Raw genomic sequence first — 22,178 nt, forward strand, 5'->3', positions numbered from 1 at the left:
CGGGTTGGGGCGCCGCCGCTTGCCCCCGGGAAGGCGTCCCAGCTGCGCACCGCGCCCAGGGCCCGGCACGGACCCGCCTCCCCGCCTCTGACCCACCCCAGCCAGCCGCTCGCCTCACCCTCCCACTGTCCCCCAAACTCTCGCGGGGCGGCCCCACTCCCCGCCCCACCCTGCTCCCCTCCGTGGGGCCCGAGCCCGGCCACCCCGGACCCCAGCGTTGGCCCGAGCGTCTCCGCAGAGAGGCCAGCGCCCGGCCGCCCCAGCCGGGAGGCCCGTCCTCGCGCCCATCCGTCGACCCGCGTCCGGGGTCCCGGAGGGCCAGGTGGGACCGCACGGGCGACACCCCGCCCCGCGGAGCCGTGTGGCCCTGGGGCCAGCGCCGACCCGCCTTGTAAGGCAGGGTCCGCGCTCTGACGGCCTCAGTGCGCCAGGCAGCCCGGGAGGGAGGGGGCGGGGCGGAGCCGCCAAGAGAGTGCGGGGCGGGCCTGGGGGGCGGGTCCGAGAGGGGGCCAGTGGGGGCTTGGGGGCGGGTCCTGGGACGGGCTCTCCAATGGGAGCGCGGGGAGGGCAGGGCGTGGGGCGGACCGGGCGCGGAAACTGGGAGCCAGGGGGCGCGCCGGCGGGTCTGGGGGCGGGCCTGAGGCCGGGGGCGGAGCCGGCGGGCTGGGAGCTGCGGCGCGAGCGCAGGCAGGGTACCGGGTCGCTCGCGCGCGAGTCGCGGAGGCGCCGCCGCTGCAGTCGCCGCATCTCCGAGGTAAGGGGCCGCGGGGCTCCGTCCCGGGGCGCGGCGCGCAGGCCTCCCTGCTCCTCCTGCCACCTGCGCCCGCAGGCCGGGGCGCGCTACCCATTCCCGGCGCCCGCCCGCGCCCCTTCCCCGAGGCCCAGTGCGTCCGTGCGCCCCGCGCCCCGGAGCTGCCGGCTATCCGCGCGGCGCTCGGGCCCCCGTGGTTGCGTCCGGGCGCGGGTTTGGGGACGCGGGGGCGCGGGCTGGAGCGACCGGAGATGAAAAGGACAGGTTTATAATTGGGCCCTAAATGAGGCGCTTTGGCCTTTCTTCGCGTCGGTGCGTAACGCGACAGTGGAAGCCCCTTGCAGCCCCTTCCCTCTCCGTGTCCTGCTACATAAACACCGTTCACACGCCCAGGCCTGGGGTGGCGGCTGCCAGCGAGACGGCGGGACATGAGGGCTTAGAGGGTTTGAAATGAAGCCACTGTCATACAGCACGAATTTTAGGAGACCCAGGGCCACAGAAAGGGCCGTTTGTGTCCACGGGCCGAGAATGTACGAGATCCTCTGGCGAGAACTCGGCCGCCCCTCGGTCCGGCATTAACGTCGCCATATCGGTGCAGGTGAGAGGGTCAGGCCTACACTTTGCAAATCCAGAAGCATCCCCGGAGGGGTGTTCTGTTTTCTTATCGCATGTGGGCACATAACCCGGCAATCAAGATAAAGAGGTTGGCTGCCAGTGTATTTTTTCCACACGCCCCTGGGGACCAGTGCCCCGCCCTTGAAGGAGGATCCAGAGAAGCCCTTTATTCTGCGGTTTCAGTTATGTAAATGAAGCCTTGAAATGAGGTGGGAAGAAAACCTTCTCTGTGACTGCTGTGTTGATAGGCGTTTTGTGCTCTCTGATGATGGGACACTTTTTAGGCTAAGCTGGCTATGCTGTCATCCGTCTGTGTATTTACTGGCTAATTCATCTGACGTTTATAAACGATAAAAGACCTAGCTCCCATGGCCCCCACCACCACCTCCCAGGACTCCCTGTGGCCAGTCTCTCAGGGAGGGTGTGCTGGGGGTGGCCTCCCCAGGGCCTGGGCCAGCCCCTGCCGCCTAGGAGGTGATCAGTAAACCCTGACCCGAGCTCCAAGTGCACTAGGACCACATCCGGGATGGAGCGATGGGGCTGGGGAGGGAGAGCTTGGAGCGGGCAGGAAAGGGGGGAGGGGCGGGGCCTTGGGACAGGCGCCTTGCGAGTGCCTTAAACTGGACTCCATGATGCCTCCTCTGGCACCAGCCCCTGTTCCCACCACATGGTTGGAATCCCAGGGCTCAGTGATGAGCGATGGGGGAAGGGGGTGCTGGTGAATTTCCTGGGGGCATCTGCAAAATGCGTGCCACGCAAGGGTTCGTGTGTTTTCCTGGGGAAAGGGCCTCCACGACTTCCGGAAGGATCTGTGACTCAGAAAGGTACCCTAATGTATGTACTACATTAAAAAATTCTTCTCCATCTTTTTGGAATGACGAAGTGGTGGAGATTAGAGGAAGCTGTGTTGGCCGAATTCTTATCTCCTCGGCGTTGTTTGGCTGAGATCTTCGTGAACCCTTTGAAGCTGCAATAAATAAGCTGTCTTAAGGGTATACAAGGTTATAGATGCTCATTGTGGGAGATGTGCAAATCACAGGAGAATTTCGTAAAGAAAATTAAAATCACTCGTCACTGGTTGAGGATTAAGAGGAGCCTTTGAGCAGTCAAACTGTCCTCCGGGGCCGCGTCCTCGCGGCTTCCCTCCCTGGTGGGCAGTGGAGCCGCTCCCTGCAGAAGAGGCTGAGAATTAGAAGCTTCCTCAGGGAGAGGCCTGCTGGCTTAGCGCCAGGGCTATTTATAGCTGGTGATGTTGCTGTGAGGCCAGAGGAGCACGGACGGGAGACGCCATCTGGGGCTACTGGGGCCATGAGGCACAGCCCCCACTGCACCTTGAAGTATCAGGGCCTCCCTGGATCAGGAGGTCCGTGCCCTGGGCCCAGCCTGGCACCATCTGGAAACCACCCCAGACCGAGGGTGCTGGGCACCGTGCAGAGGCCACCTGAGCCCAAAACCCTGGACCAGACAGATGCTGGGATTAGGCAGGAGAATTGACACGCGCCCAACTCCTACTGCTTCAGCAGCAGGTGTTTCCTGGGCAGGAAGGTGGGGAGCTGCCTGGGGGGGGCGCCCAGCGGCATCTGGGGCTCAGACGTGGTCTCCAGCGCCCCGTGTGGGCTCGCCGCACTCTTCAGCCCCTCCTGGGGAGACCAGCCTCCTCTCTGGGTGGGGAGGTAACCACGGCGTCACAACCCATGGAGTCCCCAAAGCCGGCACCCCCAGAGCCCACAGCGACCCCACCACGAGCCCCAGCTCAGCAGAGCCTCTTGGGGGGGGGGAGCGTCCTCAGCCGCATCCACATGGCAGCTCCTGGAAACGGCTTTGATTGGCCCTGCTGGGGTGACAGGGGAGGGTGCGGGTTCTGTGATCTGCAGCCCCCGAGAAGGGCATGTGGGGGAGGGGCAGCTCCCCACAGGGACGGGCACGCTGTCTCCAAGTCTCGTTTGCTGACAGGGAAGCAAGGCTGTTTTGAGCTTGCAGATTTCCCCTTTAACTGTACGGGGCGTGCAGTGACATGCAGTGAAGCTCAATTGTAATGTAATGTCTAAATGTCCAAATGTAGGACCTTCTTTGGTGAAGAAATGTAGAAAGTCTTTCACGGGGTGTGAGGAAATGATGGTGTTCTGACTTCGGTACCAAGCCCAAGTGTGTCCTGCGACCCCCCATTAGCAGGGGGAGCGTGAGCTCACCCTCCGAAGAGCACGTTCGTGCCCACTTTTCCTTTTCTTAATCAGATTTGTGAAAAGGAAGGACTGGTCCTTACCTTTTCTCAAGCCTAAAAGTTAAGGACACCTGGACCCCTTTCCTGCCCATCGCCTTGTGTCCCACGGCACAGTGTCCCCCTGTGTCCCCAGCATGTCCTGTGTCCAGTTGTCCCAGCACCGTCTCCCCTCTTTGGGCCACATTCCCAAGGTCTCATCCTGTAACCCTGTTGCACCCATTTGTTCAACAGGCATCAGGTGCCAGGTGAGCCCGGCCAGGTCAGCCCCGGGAAGCTCTCGCTCCAACGGGAATGTCACAAAAGCCAGCATCCTCCGGGGGCCTCGTTCAGGCCTCACACTCCCACTGCCTCTGGGTGCGGGGGGCCGTGGGCCTCGGAGCCTGGGAGGAGCCGCCAGCACCAAGCTGCCTTCCTGGGAAGGCGGTTGCCGCAGCTCATCTGGGCGTCGTCTCCCCCGCCCTGGCCCTGCTGGCTGCTCGGCCCCCGGGCCTCCGGAGGTCCCGAGGCCGCGCCTTCTTTCTCCTGCCAGGGGTTGTGGCTGCCCCCCCGCCCGTTCCTGGGGAGGGGCTCTGCTTTTGCTGTGGTTTTCCTACCTGACCCTGTTTCCCCCCCCTCTCCGGTTTAGTGTTTAGCCTTCCTACCTCAGAGCACGTGCTCTGCCATGCTGGCGCGTTTCGGGCAGTGCCGCGTGGAGCCGGCGCACGCTCCGCTCCGTGAACCCGTCACCGTCCGCTGATCCCTTGTGTGGGCCATGGGCCTTGGGGTTATTTCCATCCTCTGGCGTGGCTGCCTGGAGCCCCCCTGCGTGTTCCTCGGAGAACACGCGCGAATGTTTCTGCTGGGCCCTCGGCGCCCCGTCTTAGCCGATGGGACCGGCGGCTCCCCGGAGTTGAAGCCCCTTGGCGGCCGCGCTCCGCAGCCGCCGGCAGCGGGCAGGGCGCAGTGGCCTCCTGGCGGGTGGCCGTCTGGAGGGTGCGTGCCAGCGCCTGCGTTTCAGGCCAAGGTAACGAAGCCGGGCGTCCCCGCCGGTGACTGGGTGTCTGGATGTGCCGGGCCTGCTCGAGTCCCTCGCCCGTTTCTCTAGAGCTGTCTTTTTCTGGTGGATCCGCAGGGCTCTTTCTAGACTCTGGAGACGGCAATGTAAGAGACAGCTGTCTTTTCACTCCTAAGTGCTATATCTTCGGACGAATGGAAGTTCTGAGTTTTAATCTGGTACCATTTAAGAGTCTTTTCCTTTAGGGGTAGTGGGTTTTGTGTCCTGTGTAGAGAGTCTTTCCCACCCAGGACATCAGATACTCTCAAGCATCCCCTTCCTGAGGCTTCATGATTTTGCCATTCCTGCTTCAATCTGTACCTGAATTAATTTCCATTTTTCTCCGTGTGTCTGTTCAGTCAGCCCGTCTTCTTTTGTTGAAAAAGTTTTCTTCCCCGCTTTTGCTGCAGGACCACCTTTGTTGTCCACACTGTCTCTGCACCTGTGCGGGTGGACTGGAGGCTCTCTTCTGCCCGGTGGTTTATTTTCTGTCCTTGTACCAGGACCACACGCCACACTGGCTTCATTTCCAGAACTTTCCATCGAGTCTCGAAACCGCTGGGCAAATCCTCCACCTGCTCTTCCTTCAAGATCGCTGGTTAATTCATGGTTCTTTGCCTTTTCGTGTATATTTTACATTCAGCTTGTCTCACTACCCAGACACAAACAGCGTTAGAAATTTTGTTTGGATTAAATTAAAGCTGTGCATGAAGTTAGGGGAATGGGCGTCTTTGTGTTTCAGACTCAATCCGTGTTCATAATATCACTATTCTTTGAATAACGCTTCATGGTCTCTGTGTCGACGGTCTTGCACATCTTTTGTTAAATTTATTCCTAGGTAATTCATACTTCCTCACTCTTTTTTAAATGGTATATTTCTAAATACCTTTTATCGTCTGGTTTTGCTGCTACATGGAAATAGAATAGATTTTTGCATGTTGACCACGTATCCAGAAACCTTGCTAAACCCGCGTTGATTCTAATAGTTTTCCTGGGATCCCTTTGGATTTCGTATGTACACAGTCGTAGAAATGCAAATAATGCCAGTTTTATTTCTTCCTTCCTATGTTTATATCATATTTATTTCCTTTCCTTATCTTACCACACTGACACAGTGAGTAGAAGTGGTGATAGCAGGCAAGCGTCTCTCTCTTACTCCAGTTTGAAAAGAAAACTTTTCAATATTCAAAGTGTGATGATTCTGTAGCTTTTTGTAGGTACCCATTATCAAATTAAGGGATTTATTTCCTTTTCTAACTTGCTAAGAATTTTTACGGTGACTAAATGCTGAAATCCATCAAGTGCTTTGGCTGCATTTATTAAGATGATAATATGATTTGGGCTTTGTATTGTGTTATGTGGTGAATTCTATTAAGTTACTGTTAAACGAACCTTGCACTCCTGGCGTAAACCAAACTTGATTATAAGGTATTGATCCTTTTTATCTATTACTGGATTCAGTTTGTTGATATGTTGTTTAGGGTTTTTGTATCTGTGTTTGTAAGTGAGATTGGCATAACTTTTTCTTTTCTTGTAACGCCCTTGTCAGGTTTTGGTACCAGGATTATTTTAGCCAGAATGAGTCGGGGTGGCGTGTTTCATCTTTACTCTTCTCTGGAAGAATTTGTGTAAGACTGACACTATTTCTTCTTTCAATGTAAGGAAGAATCTGCTGGTGAAGTCATCCAGGCCTGGGGTTTTCTTTGTGAGAAGGGTTTTAAATAAGAATTCAAACCCTCAATAATTATAAGAATTAGTAATAAATACAAGAGCAATGATAAGAACATATTTCTTCTTGTTACTGTTTGGTAAAATGGCTTTTGTTTTCTTTTTAGGAATTTGTTTCATTTAAATTATCAAACATGTTGGTCTAAAATTGTTTATAATGTTCTCTTATTATATTTTAATCCCTTAATATCTGTAGAGCTTGTAGGGATGTCCTCATTTTCCATTCTGATATTGGATACTTTTGACTTTCCCTTTTTTTTACGTGATTAACGTCCCCAGTATTTATCAATTTTATCAGTGTTTGCAAGGCATTAACTTTCGATGTCGTTGGTCCTCTGTATTATAGATTCGTTTTCTAATTTCTTAATTTTTACTCTTATCTTCATTGTTTCTAAGGCCTTTGTCCTTGATTTGCTGAGGTTTTTTCCTAACTTCTTAGATGTCAGCTTACCTCACGTATGATGGTGTACCCACATACGATTTTCCTGTGTGTGTACACCGTGCACATGCACATAGGTATGTACATGTGCGCACACACACGCATTTCCACCACGTCTGGCTGTTTTCTTTTGGGTATTTCTGATCCACGAGTTCTTTAATCTGCTCTGCTGTGAAACCCCTCCACTGAGTTCTGAATTCTAGTTACTGTGCTTTCTAGGGCTAGAATTTCTAAGGTGTTCTTTTTTCAGATCTGCCTCCTGCATCCTTACAGCTCCCGTTCTTTGCGGGAATTCCTCATCTTGTCCTTTTCTTCTTTGCACACGGCGCGCACTGCCCACTTCTTCTTTGCACACGGTGCACGTAGTTACTTTGAGCTCAGTGTCTGATCGAGCTCCAGTAACTGGAACCTCTCGTCGTTTCTGCTTCCTGTTGTTTCTGCAAGTTCTTGGCACTTGTTCCCCCTCTTGGGCCTGGTGTTTTTTTTTGTCATGTGTGTATTGTGTTTTTCCGTCTCCAGTGGCCGTCTCCTCCTCAGGAGTGCTTGTGTGTGTCCTGCCGGTGTTTGGGGCACCAGCGATCCAGATCCCTGCATCCACGCTGGGGCTTGAGAGGAGCCGGCCTGACCGCCCCTGATTCCCGGGTGCCCGTCCGTCCACCCCCAGGGCAGGGCTGGTCTGTTCAGGGTGCCCTGCCCTCCCGGGTGGGGGGCCTGGGGCTTTTCAGTCCCCGTGGTTGGTGGGAAGCCTCCCAGCTGTCTGGCGGGGGCGGGGAGTGAGGGCTGGGCTGCAGACCACTTCGGAGACCCTCGGGCTGCCTCTGGCTTTGCGCCTCACACCTGTGCCGGCTGCTGTCCTCTTCGGCTGCTTGGGGGTAGGAGAGGCTTCGCGGCCCGCAGGCGACGCTGTCCCCCACCTGCCAGCCGTCAGACCCAGGCAGCGGCCCTTCCCCGCAGGCCCCTCTGCTCTTCCTGGCCCTGCGGTTGGCTTCCCCCGGCCCCGGCCTGCCCTCCACGCTGTGGGCTCCCGAGAGGCCTGGCGCCAGGACCTGCCGTGCGGGCACGTGGTGACCGCAGGGCGCCTGCCGTCGGGGAGAGGCCAGGCCATCTGCGGGCAGCTCCACGTTCCTGGAGCTAACAGACTTCCTGTTGAGGGTCTCACGTGCACGCCAACTCGAGGCCAGACCCTGTCTGCGGGGAGGGCCCTCTGCCCGCTCTCGCCTCTGGGTTCTGTGCCGCCGCCCAGGCTTCGCGCCTCTGGGCCTTTGCAGGCGCTTTTCTCTGGGGCAGGGACCCCCTTCTGGTGTCCCTGCTGTGTGCGGGTCCTGGGGCTGCTGTGACAAAGGACCACAGACTTTTCAATGAAAACTACAGAAATGTGTTCTCTTCCAGTTCTGAGTCCAGACTCCCAGTCCGAGATTGAGGTGTCGCGGGACCGCGCTTCCTCCAGAGGCACCAGGGAGGGTCCCTCCTGCCTCTTCCAGCTCCCGGGGCTCCGGGCATCCCTGGGCTTGTGGCGACGTCCCTCCCGTCTTGGCCTCCGTCTTCACGTGGCTTCTCTGTGTCTGTGTGTCTCCTCTTCCTTCCCTTGTAAGGACACCTGTGAATGGACTTAGGGCCACCCTGGTCCAGAGTGGACCCATCTCGAGATCCTTAGTTTGATGGTGTCTGCAGAGACCCTTCTTCCAAACAAGGTTCCTCCACCTTGCGAGGACGTGGACACACCTGGCTCGGGGCCACCATTCACCCACTACACGTGCCCTACACAGGGCCCGCCTGACCCCAGGTTGGCTGCAGATGCCGTGTTCTTGGATTTTGTAAGAAACATTCTGACCAACAGTAGAGACCGGCCCTGGGACCGGGGGACTGGGGGGCCCAGGATATGGTTCCTGGGAGGCCAAGGGTCCCAACGGAGTGAGTCCCCCGAGAAGCCCCAGCTTCGTGGTGACCCAGAGAAGTTCCTGCTGTCCGCATCAGTTCTTCTGAGGGGCTGGGGTGGCAAACCTGTCCTGGCCCCTTACTCCCCCCGCCCCCGTCCCCTCCCCCGCCAGCCCGACCAGCAGGAGCCCCCAGGCCTGAGGGTGCGGCTCCCACGGTGATCTCACTGCAGGACGGTGCGGGACGCAGGATGGCCACGGCCCCCCAGGAAGGCGCCCGCTCAGCTACCCACCTTCTTCCCTCTCGTCCCAGAGAAACCGCGTTTGACTTGGGCGCAGGGGACAGTGTGGCTGTGACTGTGGTTCCCAGGCTGCCCCGAGGGATGGCCTAGCCTCAGTGCAGGAGGCCCCAACCCCACGGGCCTTTCCGGGCCTACGGCCTGAAGCATGTGACCCGGGACCTGAGTGGCATCCTGCTTGGACGGTGTGGCCGCTCCTCCCGTCCTGTCGGGGCCCGTGCAGGGACCGTGAAAGGCAGCGCCGAGGCGGCAGGGCTGCATCCACGCCTGAGACTCCTGGGCCATCTGCTCTGCGGGGCAGGCACTCAGAGACCGCTTTGCGCCCGCCTGGGAGGCTCCCGCTGCCTGGGACGAGTGGTCATTCACATCGAGTGCTGGGCAGCCGAGGAGTGGTGGCCGTATTATGATTAAAATGTGAACAGTTGCCAAAGGGCTGTGTTGTGTTCTAAGGGACTCTGGAATAAAGAGGCAGAGCTGCGGGCCGGCGGCCCAGGGGTGTGCAGGCCCGACGCCTCTGTTCCCCCTCGCGCTCTTCACTCGGAGGCTGTGCCTCTTCCAGGGGCTGCACCGAGGGCGAAGCTGGACCCCGACCTGGGGGCCTGAGCCCTGGTGGACGGAGGGGAGGAGGGAGAGGCGACGGCATCCATCCCCCCGGCTTCTGGCTGCTTGGTCTTTTGCATCTTCTGTCCTAACCCTCACCCGCCCACCTCATCTTGGCTGCGCGGGTACAGCGCGCCCACCCGGCAGGGGTCAAGGAGTTTCTCCCCAGGACCAGCTGACCAGGCGCCCTGGCCTCCTGTGCGGCCCCGGAGCAGCTGTGCCTGGGACTTACCTGGGGGCTGCTGCAGTTATGCCCTCGCCCCTTCCGTCCGCATCAGTCCTGGGACCGGGCCCGGTGGGCTGAGCCGTCCGAAGGGGCTGGGCTGCCCTGGGAGGCGCCTGCTTCCCCTGCACTCTCTCCTCCTCTCCTTCCCGCACTTGGCGCAGAGCCTCTGGGCTGCCTCCGTGCGTCCGGCGGCATCCGGCGAGCGGCGTTCTGTGGCCAGGCCCCTGCACAGCCGAGGTCAGGTGCGCTCAGCAGACTGTCAGCCCGGTCAGCGTCAGGCGCTCCGTCGAGGTCCAAGGAGGGCTAGTTTGTCAGATGCTCGGGAACCTGGCACTTCCAGGGCCCGTGTGGTTCTTGCGCGGAAGCGGGGTCTCAGCTGGACCCCAGGCCTCGGTATCACATCAGCGGGTGCAGCCACGGCTCAGGGACTTGGGCTCTCGGCCCTGGTGGAGGGTGCCGCCCCTGGGCCCAGCTTGATGTAGACATCTGGAGGGCGCTGGCATCACGCCGGCCCTGAGAGCGCAGGAGGGCGGCACGTGGGGCGGGCCGACGGGGCCGAGGGCCAGGGACGCCTGAGGAGCTCGAGAGCCCAGGGCTCCCACCGTGGCTCGCGGCTCCAGAAGACTCCTTGTGGCGCCCGCTGTCCCGGGAGCCGTTTCCCACCTGCGGGCCGGTCTCCTGGTCCCGAGCAGCCTCTAGGACGAGGTCGGTGACAAGAACCCCAGTCGAGCCCTAGCGCATCGTCAGCGACACCCCCAGGGCGCCCCGGCGGCCACAGCGCGCTGAGGCCTCTGGACCCCCCGGCTCCCCGACCCTTCAAGTAGGGGGCTCGCCAGTGGGGCGGCTGTGTTGCGAGGAGGTCCCGGACTTGGGGTGCGATGCCCGGTGACCCAGCAGAGCCCGTGGTGGGGTCCGGGCGCCGTGCCACCGGCCCGGCTCGCTCGGCGTGAGGTGAGCAGGGTTCTGAGTTCCGGGAGGTTTGGCGTCAAGGAGGCCGGCGGGACGGGGCCTGAGGCCTGAGCAGCGCCCCCTCAGGGCCTGGAGGTGGGGAGTCCCCTGTGCGGGTCCCAGCTCCCTGACATGCGCATCCTGTGGCCCACATCCTGCCCCCCAGAAGCACGCCACCCCCGAGCCCCCACCCCAGGCCGCCCTCCAGCGAGCCTTGGCCATCCTGGTGCACTCAACACCCGCCGGGGCTTCGGGCCCAGAGGGCCCAGGAGGTGGAAGGGGCCCTGGGGGCTGGAAGGCACCTGGATCCCAAGGGGCAAGATGCTTGAGGCCTGGTCCGATCGCAGGAAGTGTCTGCAGGTAGGGTGTAGATTATGGGCAGTATGAGGAGGGGCATTGGGAACGAGGGGCTGAGAGCTGGTTTGGGGGAGCAGGGGTTGGAGGTGCGTTCACACCTCCGGAAGCAGGAACACACACTCCACCTTTAGTCTCAGTGTAGACCTGTGTTCTGCTCAAGGAAGGGGAACCAGGAGAGGCAGAGTTGCTGTTGCCTTTAAAACAACACCGGGCCCAGCTTACATTTACACCTGGCTCAGCTCACATGCACACATGGGCCAGCTCACATGCACACCCGGCTGAGCGCACATACACACATGGCCCTGCCCACATGCACACCTGGCTCAGCTCACATGCACACCCGGCCCAGCTCACAGATACACGCGGCCCAGCTCACAGATACACCGGGCCCATCTCACAGGCACACCTGGCCCAGCTCACAGGCACACCCGGCCCAGCTCACAGATACACGCGGCCCAGCTCACAGATACACCGGGCCCATCTCACAGGCACACCGGGCCCATCTCACAGGCACACCCGGCCCAGCTCACAGGCACACCCGGCCCAGCTCACAGACACACCCGGCCCATCTCACAGGCACACCCGGCCCAGCTCACAGGCACACCCAGGCCATCTCACAGGCACACCTGGCCCAGCTCACAGACACACCCGGCCCAGCTCACAGGCATACCCGGCCCAGCTCACAGGCACACCCGGCCCAGCTCACAGGCACACCCGGCCCCGCTCACAGGCACACCCGGCCCAGCTCACAGGCACACCCGGCCCAGCACACAGGCACACCCGGCCCAGCTCACAGGCACACCCGGCCCAGCTCACAGACACACCTGGCCCAGCTCACAGACACACCTGGGCCATCTCACAGGCACACCTGGCCCATCTCACAGACACACCTGGCCATCTCACAGGCACACCCGGCCCAGCTCACAGGCACACCTGGCCCAGCTCACAGGCACACCTGGCCATCTCACAGGCACACCTGGCCCAGCTCACAGACACACCTGGGCCATCTCACAGGCACACCCGGCCCAGCTCACAGGCACACCCGGCCCAGCTCACAGACACACCTGGGCCTTCTCACAGGCACACCCGGCCCATCTCACAGGCACACCCGGCCCAGCTCACAGGCACACCTGGCCCAGCTCACAGATACACGCGGCCCAGCTCACAGATACACCGGGCCCATCTCACAGGCACACTGGGCCCATCTCACAGGCACACCGGGCCCATCTCACATGCACACCCGGCCCAGCTCACATGCACACCCGGCCCAGCTCACATGCACACCCGGCCCATCTCACAGGCACACCCGGCCCATCTCACAGGCACACCCGGCCCAGCTCACAGACACACCCGGCCCAGCTCACAGACACACCTGGCCATCTCACAGGCACACCCGGCCCAGCTCACAGGCACACCCGGCCCAGCTCACAGACACACCTGGCCCAGCTCACAGACACACCTGGCCCATCTCACAGGCACACCTGGCCATCTCACAGGCACACCTGGCCCAGCTCACAGGCACACCTGGCCATCTCACAGGCACACCCGGCCCAGCTCACAGGCACACCCGGCCCATCTCACAGGCACACCCGGCCCATCTCACAGGCACACCTGGGCCATCTCACAGGCACACGTGGCCCAGCTCACAGGCACACCCGGCCCAGCTCACAGACACACCCGGCCCAGCTCACAGGCACACCCGGCCCATCTCACAGGCACACGTGGACCAGCTCACAGGCATACCCGGCCCATCTCACAGGCACACCCGGCCCAGCTCACATGCACACCCGGCCCAGCTCACAGGCACACCCGGCCCATCTCACAGGCACACCCGGCCCATCTCACAGGCACACCCGGGCCATCTCACAGGCACACCCGGCCCAGCTCACAGGCACACCCGGCCCCGCTCACAGGCACACCCGGCCCAGCTCACAGGCACACCTGGCCCCGCTCACAGGCACACCTGGCCCAGCTCACAGGCACACCTGGCCCATCTCACAGGTACACCTGGCCCAGTTCACAGGCACACCTGGCCCAGCTCACAGGCACACCTGGCCCTGTTGCAGGCACATTGCTAACATGGATTCCCAGCTCTCCTGGCTGGGGGCACTGTGTGCTGATGTCACGCAGAAGCTGTGACTGTGGCATATAGGGTCTGTCCTGGGTCACCTTTTCTATAGGTTTTTCTTCAGATAGTCACGTCTTAAGGGCGTTGCCAGGGAGAATCATTCTGGAGACACAGGCCTCGTGGCGCCTTTTTGGGGCGCGGACAGGCTGTGAGGGGCTGGTGGGCCAGGGGATCACATGGTGTCTGAAGACAGCTGGGCCCCCGTGGTGGGATGGTCCCTGGAGCCTGGTGGACACTCTGGGGCAGGCATCCCCAGGTCCGCCCGTCCTGCATCTCCCTCCACTCTGGTCTGTGAGCCCACCTTGCAGCTGCCTTGCTCTCTCCAAACCCTCATTTGAAAATGCAAATCCGATAGTGCAGTCCATCCCCACACCCACCGTGAATCCCTCATCAGTTCCCAACTCCGGAGCCCGCGGGGTCAGCCGTGCCTCAGCAGGGCCTGGCCAGGTGACACTCACACAGTTCCTCCACCTCACCTGCCCACCCACCTGTTCCTCCTACCCCTGGCCCGGGTCCCACCCCGGGGACCAGCTGCTGACAAGCGTCACGTGGAGGGAGCGTCCACAGCCAGCCACAGCGACGCCTGGTCACGAGGTGCAGGCCCACACGTGGGTACTGTTCATCCTCGATGGCTCCAACATCGGCTGCTCCCCCCACCGTCCTGCTTCTCCCCACAACAGGAAGTCACCTTGGAGAGCTTCCCATCTGCGTGTAGGGTGTCACTCCTGTTGTTTTTGTTAAAGTAATTTTCAAGTTACTTTATTAAGCTACAAACGTGGAGCCCAGGATGGAGAGCTGGCTCCTGGAGCTCATCACCACATCCCCAGTCGTGTCCCCCTGCCCTGAGCCCCGGGGTCCTGGACCGTCCTCACCAGCCACTGAACCTCTTGAGCTGCACTGCCTTTTCTGTTTGGGGAACTTGTAGGTCCTGAGTTCAGCAGGGCCCTGCTCGGGACCCCCACAATGCCAGGTTGCCCACTTCCCCCCGCTGACCACTAGCCATGACTCTGGGGGTGGGTGTGGGTGCTCAGCTCCCGGCTCCCCAGAGCTGCTGGAGGTGGAGGGGTCTTCTCAGCCCCGTGGGGACCCGGGCCCAGCTTTGGGCATTCACTGGGCTCCTGACGCCATCAGCCACCCCCCCACCATGAGCCCCCCTACCCTGGGCCCGGGCCGCAGCCCCGCGGCCCTTGGAGTCTCCACAGACCCCTGCTCTCACCTGGGGCTTCCCTCTCCTACTAGACGTCTGTTCGGCCCCCTGGGTGGGGGGCACCCAGGCCGGGCCCTGGTCAGCAGGCCAGGCCCTGAGGTGGGCGCAGCAGTGTGACTGACCGTTCTGGATCCCTTCCCTGAGGATGGTGTCACCCCACCGATGCCCGGGAATGTGTCACTCGGGGAGCCCCCAGGAGGCTGGCTCATGCCTCCCTGTGCTGGAGGCTGACTGTCGGGGACTTGGCAGCCAGGGCGCCGGGGCTGGAGGGGCCTCGCCGTGTCCTGCAGCAGATGGCCGCTTTGTCCCTGGCAGGCCACAGCCCCGTCCGCGGGCAGCGGGCGCCTTGGGCAGCCGCCCGCAAAAGCAGGTGACCTCTCACTGCTTCCTCCCAGCAGCATGGCTGACAGCAGGCCCAAGCCCCCCAAGCCCGCCAACAAGACGCCCCCCAAGTCCCCAGGGGACCCCGCGAAGGACAAGGCAGCCAAGAGGCTGTCACTGGAGTCGGAGGGTGCCAGTGAGGGGGCAGCCGCCGCGGGCCCGGAGCTCAGCGCCCTGGAGGAGGCCTTCCGGAGGTTTGCGGTGCACGGGGACACCAGGGCCACCGGGAAGGAGATGCATGGCAAGAACTGGTCCAAGCTGTGCAGGGACTGCCAGGTGATCGACGGCAGGAACGTGACCATCACCGACGTGGACATCGTCTTCAGCAAGATCAAGTACGTGTGCGCCTGGGACCAGGGGGGTGGGAGCGGGGCCCCGCGTTCTCTCGGGCGGCCAGGAGGCGACGCTTCAGGACGCCGTCCCCGCCCAGAAGAAGATGCCCGGGAGTTTGAACCAGAACACGCCCCAGTGGGGCCGGGAGCCCAGGTCAGGGACGCCGCCGCAGCCTGAGGGGTCTCAGGTGGCAGGGCCCGGCCCGTGGGGGGCTGCTGGGGGCAGGGGCACGAGTCCGGGAGGTGGGCGTCTGTGGCGCCGCTCCCCTCAGCTCTGGGGGACGTTCGCGTGTGAAGAGTGGGGGTGACGAACGGTGGGCACCGTGTGCTTGTCCGTGTGTGTGCACACGTGTGCACACGGGCTCGGGCGTGTGGTCCGGGCATCGACACGCCCCCTCCCCCTTCTCCTGCCCTTCACACCCTGTGACCACACCTTGAGAACAGCAACAGCGTCCCCGAGGCATCACAGACTCGCACACACGTGCACGTGCATGCACACACAGGTAGAACTCAGGTCTCCACTCTGCTGGTCGCGGCTCACCCGGAGGACAGACGCCCTGGACAGGCCCTGGAGACCCCGTGCGTGGAGGCACACGGGCCCTCCTGCGCCCCGGGAGAGGGAGCCCCGTCTGGTCCCGGTCCCGCTCTGGAGGGCAGGACGCTGCTCAGACACTCAGGGAGGAGGCTTGGCCCCTGGCGCCCAGGCACTACGGGGGCCCCACCTCAGAGCCCGGCTGCTCTGGGCCCCAGGGTCTCTGCCTCGGCTCGCTGGGCGCGGGCCGGCGCAGAAAGTGGGCGGCTGCGGCCCCGGCCCGGCCAGGGGTCGTGGTCAAGACAGAGTGAAGACCAGCCTGTGGCTACTCCCTCTCTGCCCTCCTGGACCTGAACTCCCTGTGGGGTCCCTGTGACCTGTGTCCCACTTGGGAGAGCCTGTTCTGGGGGAGGGTCCCCCGGACCTCCCAGCTGTGCAGCGGGGGACCTTGCCCTTGGGAACGGAGAGGGAGACAGTGCTCCCTGGGGGGGCCTCGGGGGGTGGTGCCCTGAATCGGGTCGTGGGGTCCTGCAGGACAGGCTGGGAGCCACCGCTGGGGGACCGGGTCTGAGGAGCGTGGGGCGCGCGGGCCGTGGGACCGCGGCCGCTGCAGGTGGCAGCCGCGGCAGAAGCGCCTCAGCTCCGGGAGCCGTGGGCGCGGAAGCGCACGGGTCGCCGACGGCGACGGCTGTTTCTGTTTGGGGCGGTTGCCATGGCGCCGCAGCCCTGCCGCCAGCGCGGTATCTGCAGCCTCTGTTTAGGCCCGTCGTCATGGGAGCGCTTGTTTGTTTGCGTGTTACTATGTGTTAAGTTTTAAACAGGCTTCTCGCAGCTCTTCCCCAGGCCTTGATTGAAGACTGCTGTCTCCGGGACCGGGGCTGCCCCCGGCCCCGCCCCCCGGCCCCAGGGCGGGAGGAATTAACTCAGGACCCCGTTCCCATGAGTCCCGCCGGGGGTCTGTGGGCCGCAGGGTCCCCTGCGTGTGTGCCCAGGGGGGAAGGCCACAGGCGGAGGGGGGCTCTGCTGGCCCTTCCTGGCCCCCACTCGCCGGCTTCCTGGCCAATGGTGGCGTTTCCCGTGACTCTGGAGCCCTGTGTGGGCTGCAGGTTAGGAGCACGCACGCCGGGGCGGGGACGCGGCCCATTCTTGCCGCACGGGCTGCAGAGGGAACCTTCTGAAGCGCAGAGCTCGGCGCATCGGTGCAGAGACCCAGGCCGGGCGGGATGCCTCGGGAGTGGCGGGCAGAGCCGGGTGCGCTGTGCGGTCCCGGGCACGCCAGCGGGGCCCAGCGCCCGCTCAGGGCCTGACGCCCGACCCTGGCCTGCCCCTCCCCGCAGCGTGGTGGGTGAGGCTGCGGCATTCGGCGCCCTGGTCCCAGCACGTGCTTCCAGCTGTGGCGTTGGGGGTCTCACAGTGTCCTCCGCGGCGGCCTCTCCTGGCCGCCCGAAGCTGTGCAGGGCATCCAGCGGCTTCTGCCCTGGCCTCCTTGGGGCCTGCCTGGCGTGTCTACAGAGGGCCAAGGCTTGGGGGGCAGGAATCGGGCAATTCCGCCCATGCTGGCTCCTCAAACCGCTGATATCGGTGTTGGACGCCAGTGCACACAGGCCTTTTGATGACCTTCCCCAAACACCCAGAAGTGGTTTCAATGACCTCAAGTGCATCTGTCCCCAGAACCCATCCCTGAGCCTCCAGCCTGCGTTAGGCCCTCGCCAAGTCAGGAGGAACTTAGGACGCTCTTTCCTGCTTGGGGAGTAGCCGACTGTTGGGGTCACAGCTGCCCTTCAGGCGGCCGGCCTGGAGGCCGCCAGACATGGGTGTCAGCAGCCTCCTTCCAGGTTGCCAGCAGCGTGGTCCCTGGGGCCCAGAAGCAGGGGGCTGGCGTCTGCCCGCTCCCAAGGCCTGGTACCAGACGTGTGGGCAGCTGCCACATCACACTGCATCCTCACACGGCATCCAGGTCCTCCAGACAGCGCTCCCGTGGCAACCGCACAGCCCCGCTGGCCCAGGGTCTGATGGGAATATCCCGGAGGCTCCCTCCTCTGACCCTCGTTGGTGCCTGAGTCTCCCCCTCCAGATCCCACTTCCTGCTCTCTGGACAGGTCACCCAGGTCCCAGCTTCTGCTGCTCAGGGGAGCCTGGGAGTCAGCTTTCTCCAGCCCCCAAGTGGCATGTTATCTGTGGTCCAGAGGGGGCCCCTTGCTCCGTCCTAGGACATGTTAGCCAAAGTCCAGCTGCCTTCATGACGCTGGCCCTGGAGACACAGACCTCTGTCCTCGGAGGGCTGTGCTGCCCACCCTACCCCCCCCCCACCCCGCCCAGATCCCTGGCATCGAGTGCCCCTGGTGAACTTCGGGAGTGGCCGGGCTCAGCCCTCTGCCTGCCCTGTGTTGGGCCTGGAGGTCTGGGGACACAGGGCCTGGGAAGCACAAGCCACGGGGCCTCGTGTGTGACCAGTGACCCCATTACTGCTGGGCCAGCTTTCTAGCAGAACAACAGCCTTCTGAGCAGGGCACTGGTTGGCCCCAGCGCTGAGCCAGAGGAGGGGGGGTCTGGTAGGGGGACCCCCTCCAGTTCTGTGCGCTCTGGAGAACAGGCTCCCTGTGTGTGGGGAGCCGTGTAAAGTGATCACGTGTCTCCAGGGAAGAGGCTGGCAGTGTCATTCGAGAACTCCCCAGGGACTGCTTCCAGCGGGGGCCACGGGGCCCCCTGGGGAAAGCTCCCTGCCAGCCCAGCCCGGGCTCTGAGACCCTGCCTGGCGGTCACGGTGGGGACACGCGGGGACACCCGGCCCCGCCAGGTGGAGCAGGCAGGTCAGCGCCCTGGGCCCGCACGCCCACTCGATGTGAATGCGGCCTCTGATGGAGGCCCCGTCGGCCACGCCCCCGACCCCAGCCCGAGTGACTCACACTGGTGGTGCCTGGTGCCCCAGCGGCCGGTCACCAGGCTGGCAGTCAGGCCTGGCGTCCGTGAATAGAGACAGGAGCGCCTTGGACAACCCAGGACAAACAAGCGGGGCCCCGCGGCTGTCGCGGGTCAGCAACCAGCAGGGATGCCAGGTTCCCCGCCCCGACAAGGCCAGGACCACGCTGCCCGGGACAGCTGGGCCAAGGGATCCCCCCGGCCCAGCCCACGGACCTCAGAGCCGCCGTGGCGTCGCAGCCAGGCTTTGAGGGGTGGAACCCACCGCCGGACACAGGGGCTCTGATGAGGCCTGCGGTCCAGGTGCCCCTCCCGACAGCCGTCCAGGCCTCTCGGGCTTCGCTCACCACCCGCCACGTGGCCTCGCTGGTGCACGACTCAGTCGTCCTCCCCATGGCCCCTGCGGCTGTGTCCTCCCTCCGCTGTCTCCCGACCCTGGGCTGGCCGGTCAGCACGTCCCGTGTCCGCAGGCTCACGTGTCAAGTGCCTGTGAGTCCCAGCATGCACAAGGGACGTCCTGAGGCGTGTTTATCGCTTACCGCTGGGCTGTTGGAGTCCTGGTGACTGAACAGAACCCACGAATAGGAGAGCAATACACACGCACAGGTTTACGTGCGAGTGAGACCCAGGAGGGGTCGCGGGGTTGTGCGTGGGCTGCCAGCCCACCTCTGGGGGATGCTGCCGCCTGCACCCTTCCACACTGTGGTGTCCTTTTATCTGGTTTACTTACTTCCACTGTCCCAGTGGGTGTGCGGCAGGGCCACATCCCGGTTTAACCTGATTTCCCTGGTGCCCAGTGACGTGGAGCGTCCTTCACGGGCTGGTTTGCACTTGTAGATCTTTGACAAAGTGTCCGGTTCAAATATTTTGCCCAACTTTTTTTTTTTTTTTTGCAGTACGCGGGCCTCTCACTGCTGTGGCCTCTCCCGTTGCCGAGCACAGGCTCGGGACGCGCAGGCTCAGCGGCCATGGCTCACGGGCCCAGCCGCTCCACGGCATGTGGGATCTTCCCAAACCGGGGCACGAACCCGCGTCCCCTGCATCGGCAGGTGGACTCTCAACACCTGCGCCACCAGGGAAGCCCTTGCCCAACTTTTTACATTGGGTTTTTTTCTTGTTGTTGAGGTATGAGTTCTTTGTGTGTTTCCGATGCAAGTCCTTTATCAGATTTCTCCATCTATGACTTGCCTTTTACTTCTCTTAACAGTATCTTTTGAAGAGCACGGTTTTAAAATTTTTGGTCAAGTCCAATTCATTGTTTTTCTTTTACGGACTGTTTCTGGGGGGTCGTTCCTGAGAAAATCTTTGCCTAAGCCAGGGTCACGAAGAGTTTCACTGGGGTGCTTATCCAGAAGTTGGATGGTTCGGGGTCTATGAGAAATGCAGGACTGGGGGCCAGTTGAGTTAACCTCGTAGACGGTGTGGGGCACAGGCCAGGCCCTTTCCTCTGTGCAGAGCCTCCGGCCGCTGAAAGGACAGTTCCACCTGCACTCATTGGCTTATGCAACCTTGTCAAAAACCCTTACGCGTGGCCTGTTTCTGACTGTCCTGTGGCCGCTCTGCGGCCGTCCCTGTGGCTTTGCGGCCGGTGCTGACGTGGGGGCAGCCCCCTCCCACTCTGCCCTCGCCTCTCCAGCCGGTCCCCTGGGTGCCGTCGGCTGCACTGTCTCGAGCCCTTGGCTTCTGCAGGCAGCCTTTCTGTTGGTCCCCGGGGCACCTGCCCCCACCTCCTCTTACTGTAGAACACTGACAGCCTCACTGGATGGATTAGCTGGGGAAGATCCAAAGTGGCAGACGTGTTTTTCAGTTAAAATTCGTGGAGAGCAAGAGCCAGTCTGGAGCCATTTTGAAATTGTGAGAATGGGCTTCCCTGGTGGCGCAGTGGTTGGGAATCCGCCTGCTAACGCAGGGGACATGGGTTCAAGCCGTGGTCCGGGAAGATCCCACATGCCGCGGAGCAGCTGAGCCCGTGCGCCACAACTACTGAGTCCACGCGCCTGGAGCCCGTGCTCCACAATGGGGGAGGCCATTGCAATGAGCAGCCCCCGCTCACCACCGCAACTAGAGAAAGCCCGCGTGAAGCAACGCAGCCAGACAGGGAGGGAGGGAGGGAGGGAGGAGAAAGAAATGGCGAGAATGACCTACCAGGCCCCGGGCCGCCGTGGGATGCCTCCGGGGGAGGAGCTGCTCCCGGTCCCGGCTGTGCCCCAGCCCGCCCGGTGCTCGTCAGGCCCCGGCCACGGGGAGGCGGCCCCCAGTCCTGTCCCCCACCCCCTGGCGACCCCGCGCAGGCCGGTGGCCGCAGCCAGGACTGCAGCTGCCTCTGTGCCATGGGATCTGACGTGCTTTTCACCCTGACTTTCCCTCTGATGGAGGCCACACGCTCGCCCGCTTTAGAACCAGACCAGGATGTGTTTTGGTGTCAGTCGTTCATAAAGGACGTGCTTCCTTTCAACTTTGTTCCAAGACGATTTATATTTGCTGCCATTGCCGATGGCAACCGACTATTGGGTGCAACGCTGCAGACTAGGGCGGGGCAGGGGCACGTTCTGTGTTTTAATGGCAGACTCGCTCTGGGCTGTGGGAAAGAGGTGGGGTGAGGGGTCCCCCGATGTCAGCGGGGCCCTGGGTGGGGCGCGGGTCCCAGCCCAGTGACTGCTCAGCGCCTCCTCCCCTGCCTGGGCCCGGTGGGCGCCCCCTGAGCCCCCTCTCCCTGCAGGGGCAAGTCCTGCAGGACCATCTCATTCGAGCAGTTCAAGGAGGCACTGGAGGAGCTGGCCAAGAAGAGATTCAAAGACAAGAGCAGCGAGGAGGCCGTCCGAGAGGTGCACCGGCTCATCGAGGGCAAGGCCCCCATCATCTCGGGGGTGACGGTGAGTGCGGCGGGCGGGTCTCGGGAAGGAGGCAGAAGCGTGGTTCCCGGGCGCCGGCGGCCCCCGTCCGCGGTCTGGGCCCCTGGGCTGGGCTCGCCCTGGCGGCTTCCCTAACCTCGTTCCCCGCTCTCTTGCAGAAAGCCATCTCCTCGCCCACCGTGTCGCGGCTCACGGACACCACCAAGTTCACGGGCTCCCACAAGGAGCGCTTCGACCCGTCGGGCAGGGGCAAGGGCAGGGCGGGCCGCGTGGACCTGGTGGACGAGTCGGGCTACGTGCCGGGCTACAAGCACGCCGGCACCTACGACCAGAAGGTGCAGGGAGGCAAGTAGCCGGCGGCGCCTTCTCCCGTCGTCCGGTCCCCCACCGCCTCGCACTTCGTTACATTCCTGTGCTTTGCAGGCAGGACTCGGACCCGGGGCTGGGCGGCCGCGGGGGCTCCAGGCCTGCCTCCCTCCCGCCCGGGCCCGCACTCCCCTCCACCCCAGCTTTGGCCCCGACTCACCTTTCCTAACACACCTGCCTCGTGCCCGCCAGGAAGTGGGCAGATGGCCCTTTCCAAAGTGTCTCTCGGGGCCAGACCACACTGGCCACTGGTTTGCAGCAAAGGGGGCGTTTTAAAGGAGCTGGTGGGCAGACCCTGTCGGGGCGGTGTTGACCTGCAAGCGCCAAGGCACCAACCAGCAGCACCGATAAAGCAGAGGGAGCCCCAGAC

General features: G+C 62.5%; 1 protein-coding gene across 1 annotated transcript; it reads left to right on the plus strand.

The window, feature by feature from the left end:
- Nucleotides 1–733: 733 nt before the first annotated feature.
- On the plus strand, nt 734–21,795 carry TPPP (tubulin polymerization promoting protein; the record flags this gene model as incomplete). Its single annotated transcript, XM_082835924.1, has 4 exons — nt 734–754; nt 14,825–15,142; nt 21,310–21,463; nt 21,601–21,795. The coding sequence occupies exons 2-4, from the start codon at nt 14,826–14,828 to the stop codon at nt 21,793–21,795; spliced, it is 666 nt and encodes a 221-aa protein (XP_082692050.1). The 5' UTR covers nt 734–754; nt 14,825.
- Between the last annotated feature and the right edge of the window lie 383 nt (nt 21,796–22,178).

The sequence above is a fragment of the Leucopleurus acutus genome (assembly GCF_964270905.1).
Source record: "Leucopleurus acutus genome assembly, chromosome: 3".
NCBI classification, from domain to species: domain Eukaryota; kingdom Metazoa; phylum Chordata; class Mammalia; order Artiodactyla; family Delphinidae; genus Leucopleurus; species Leucopleurus acutus.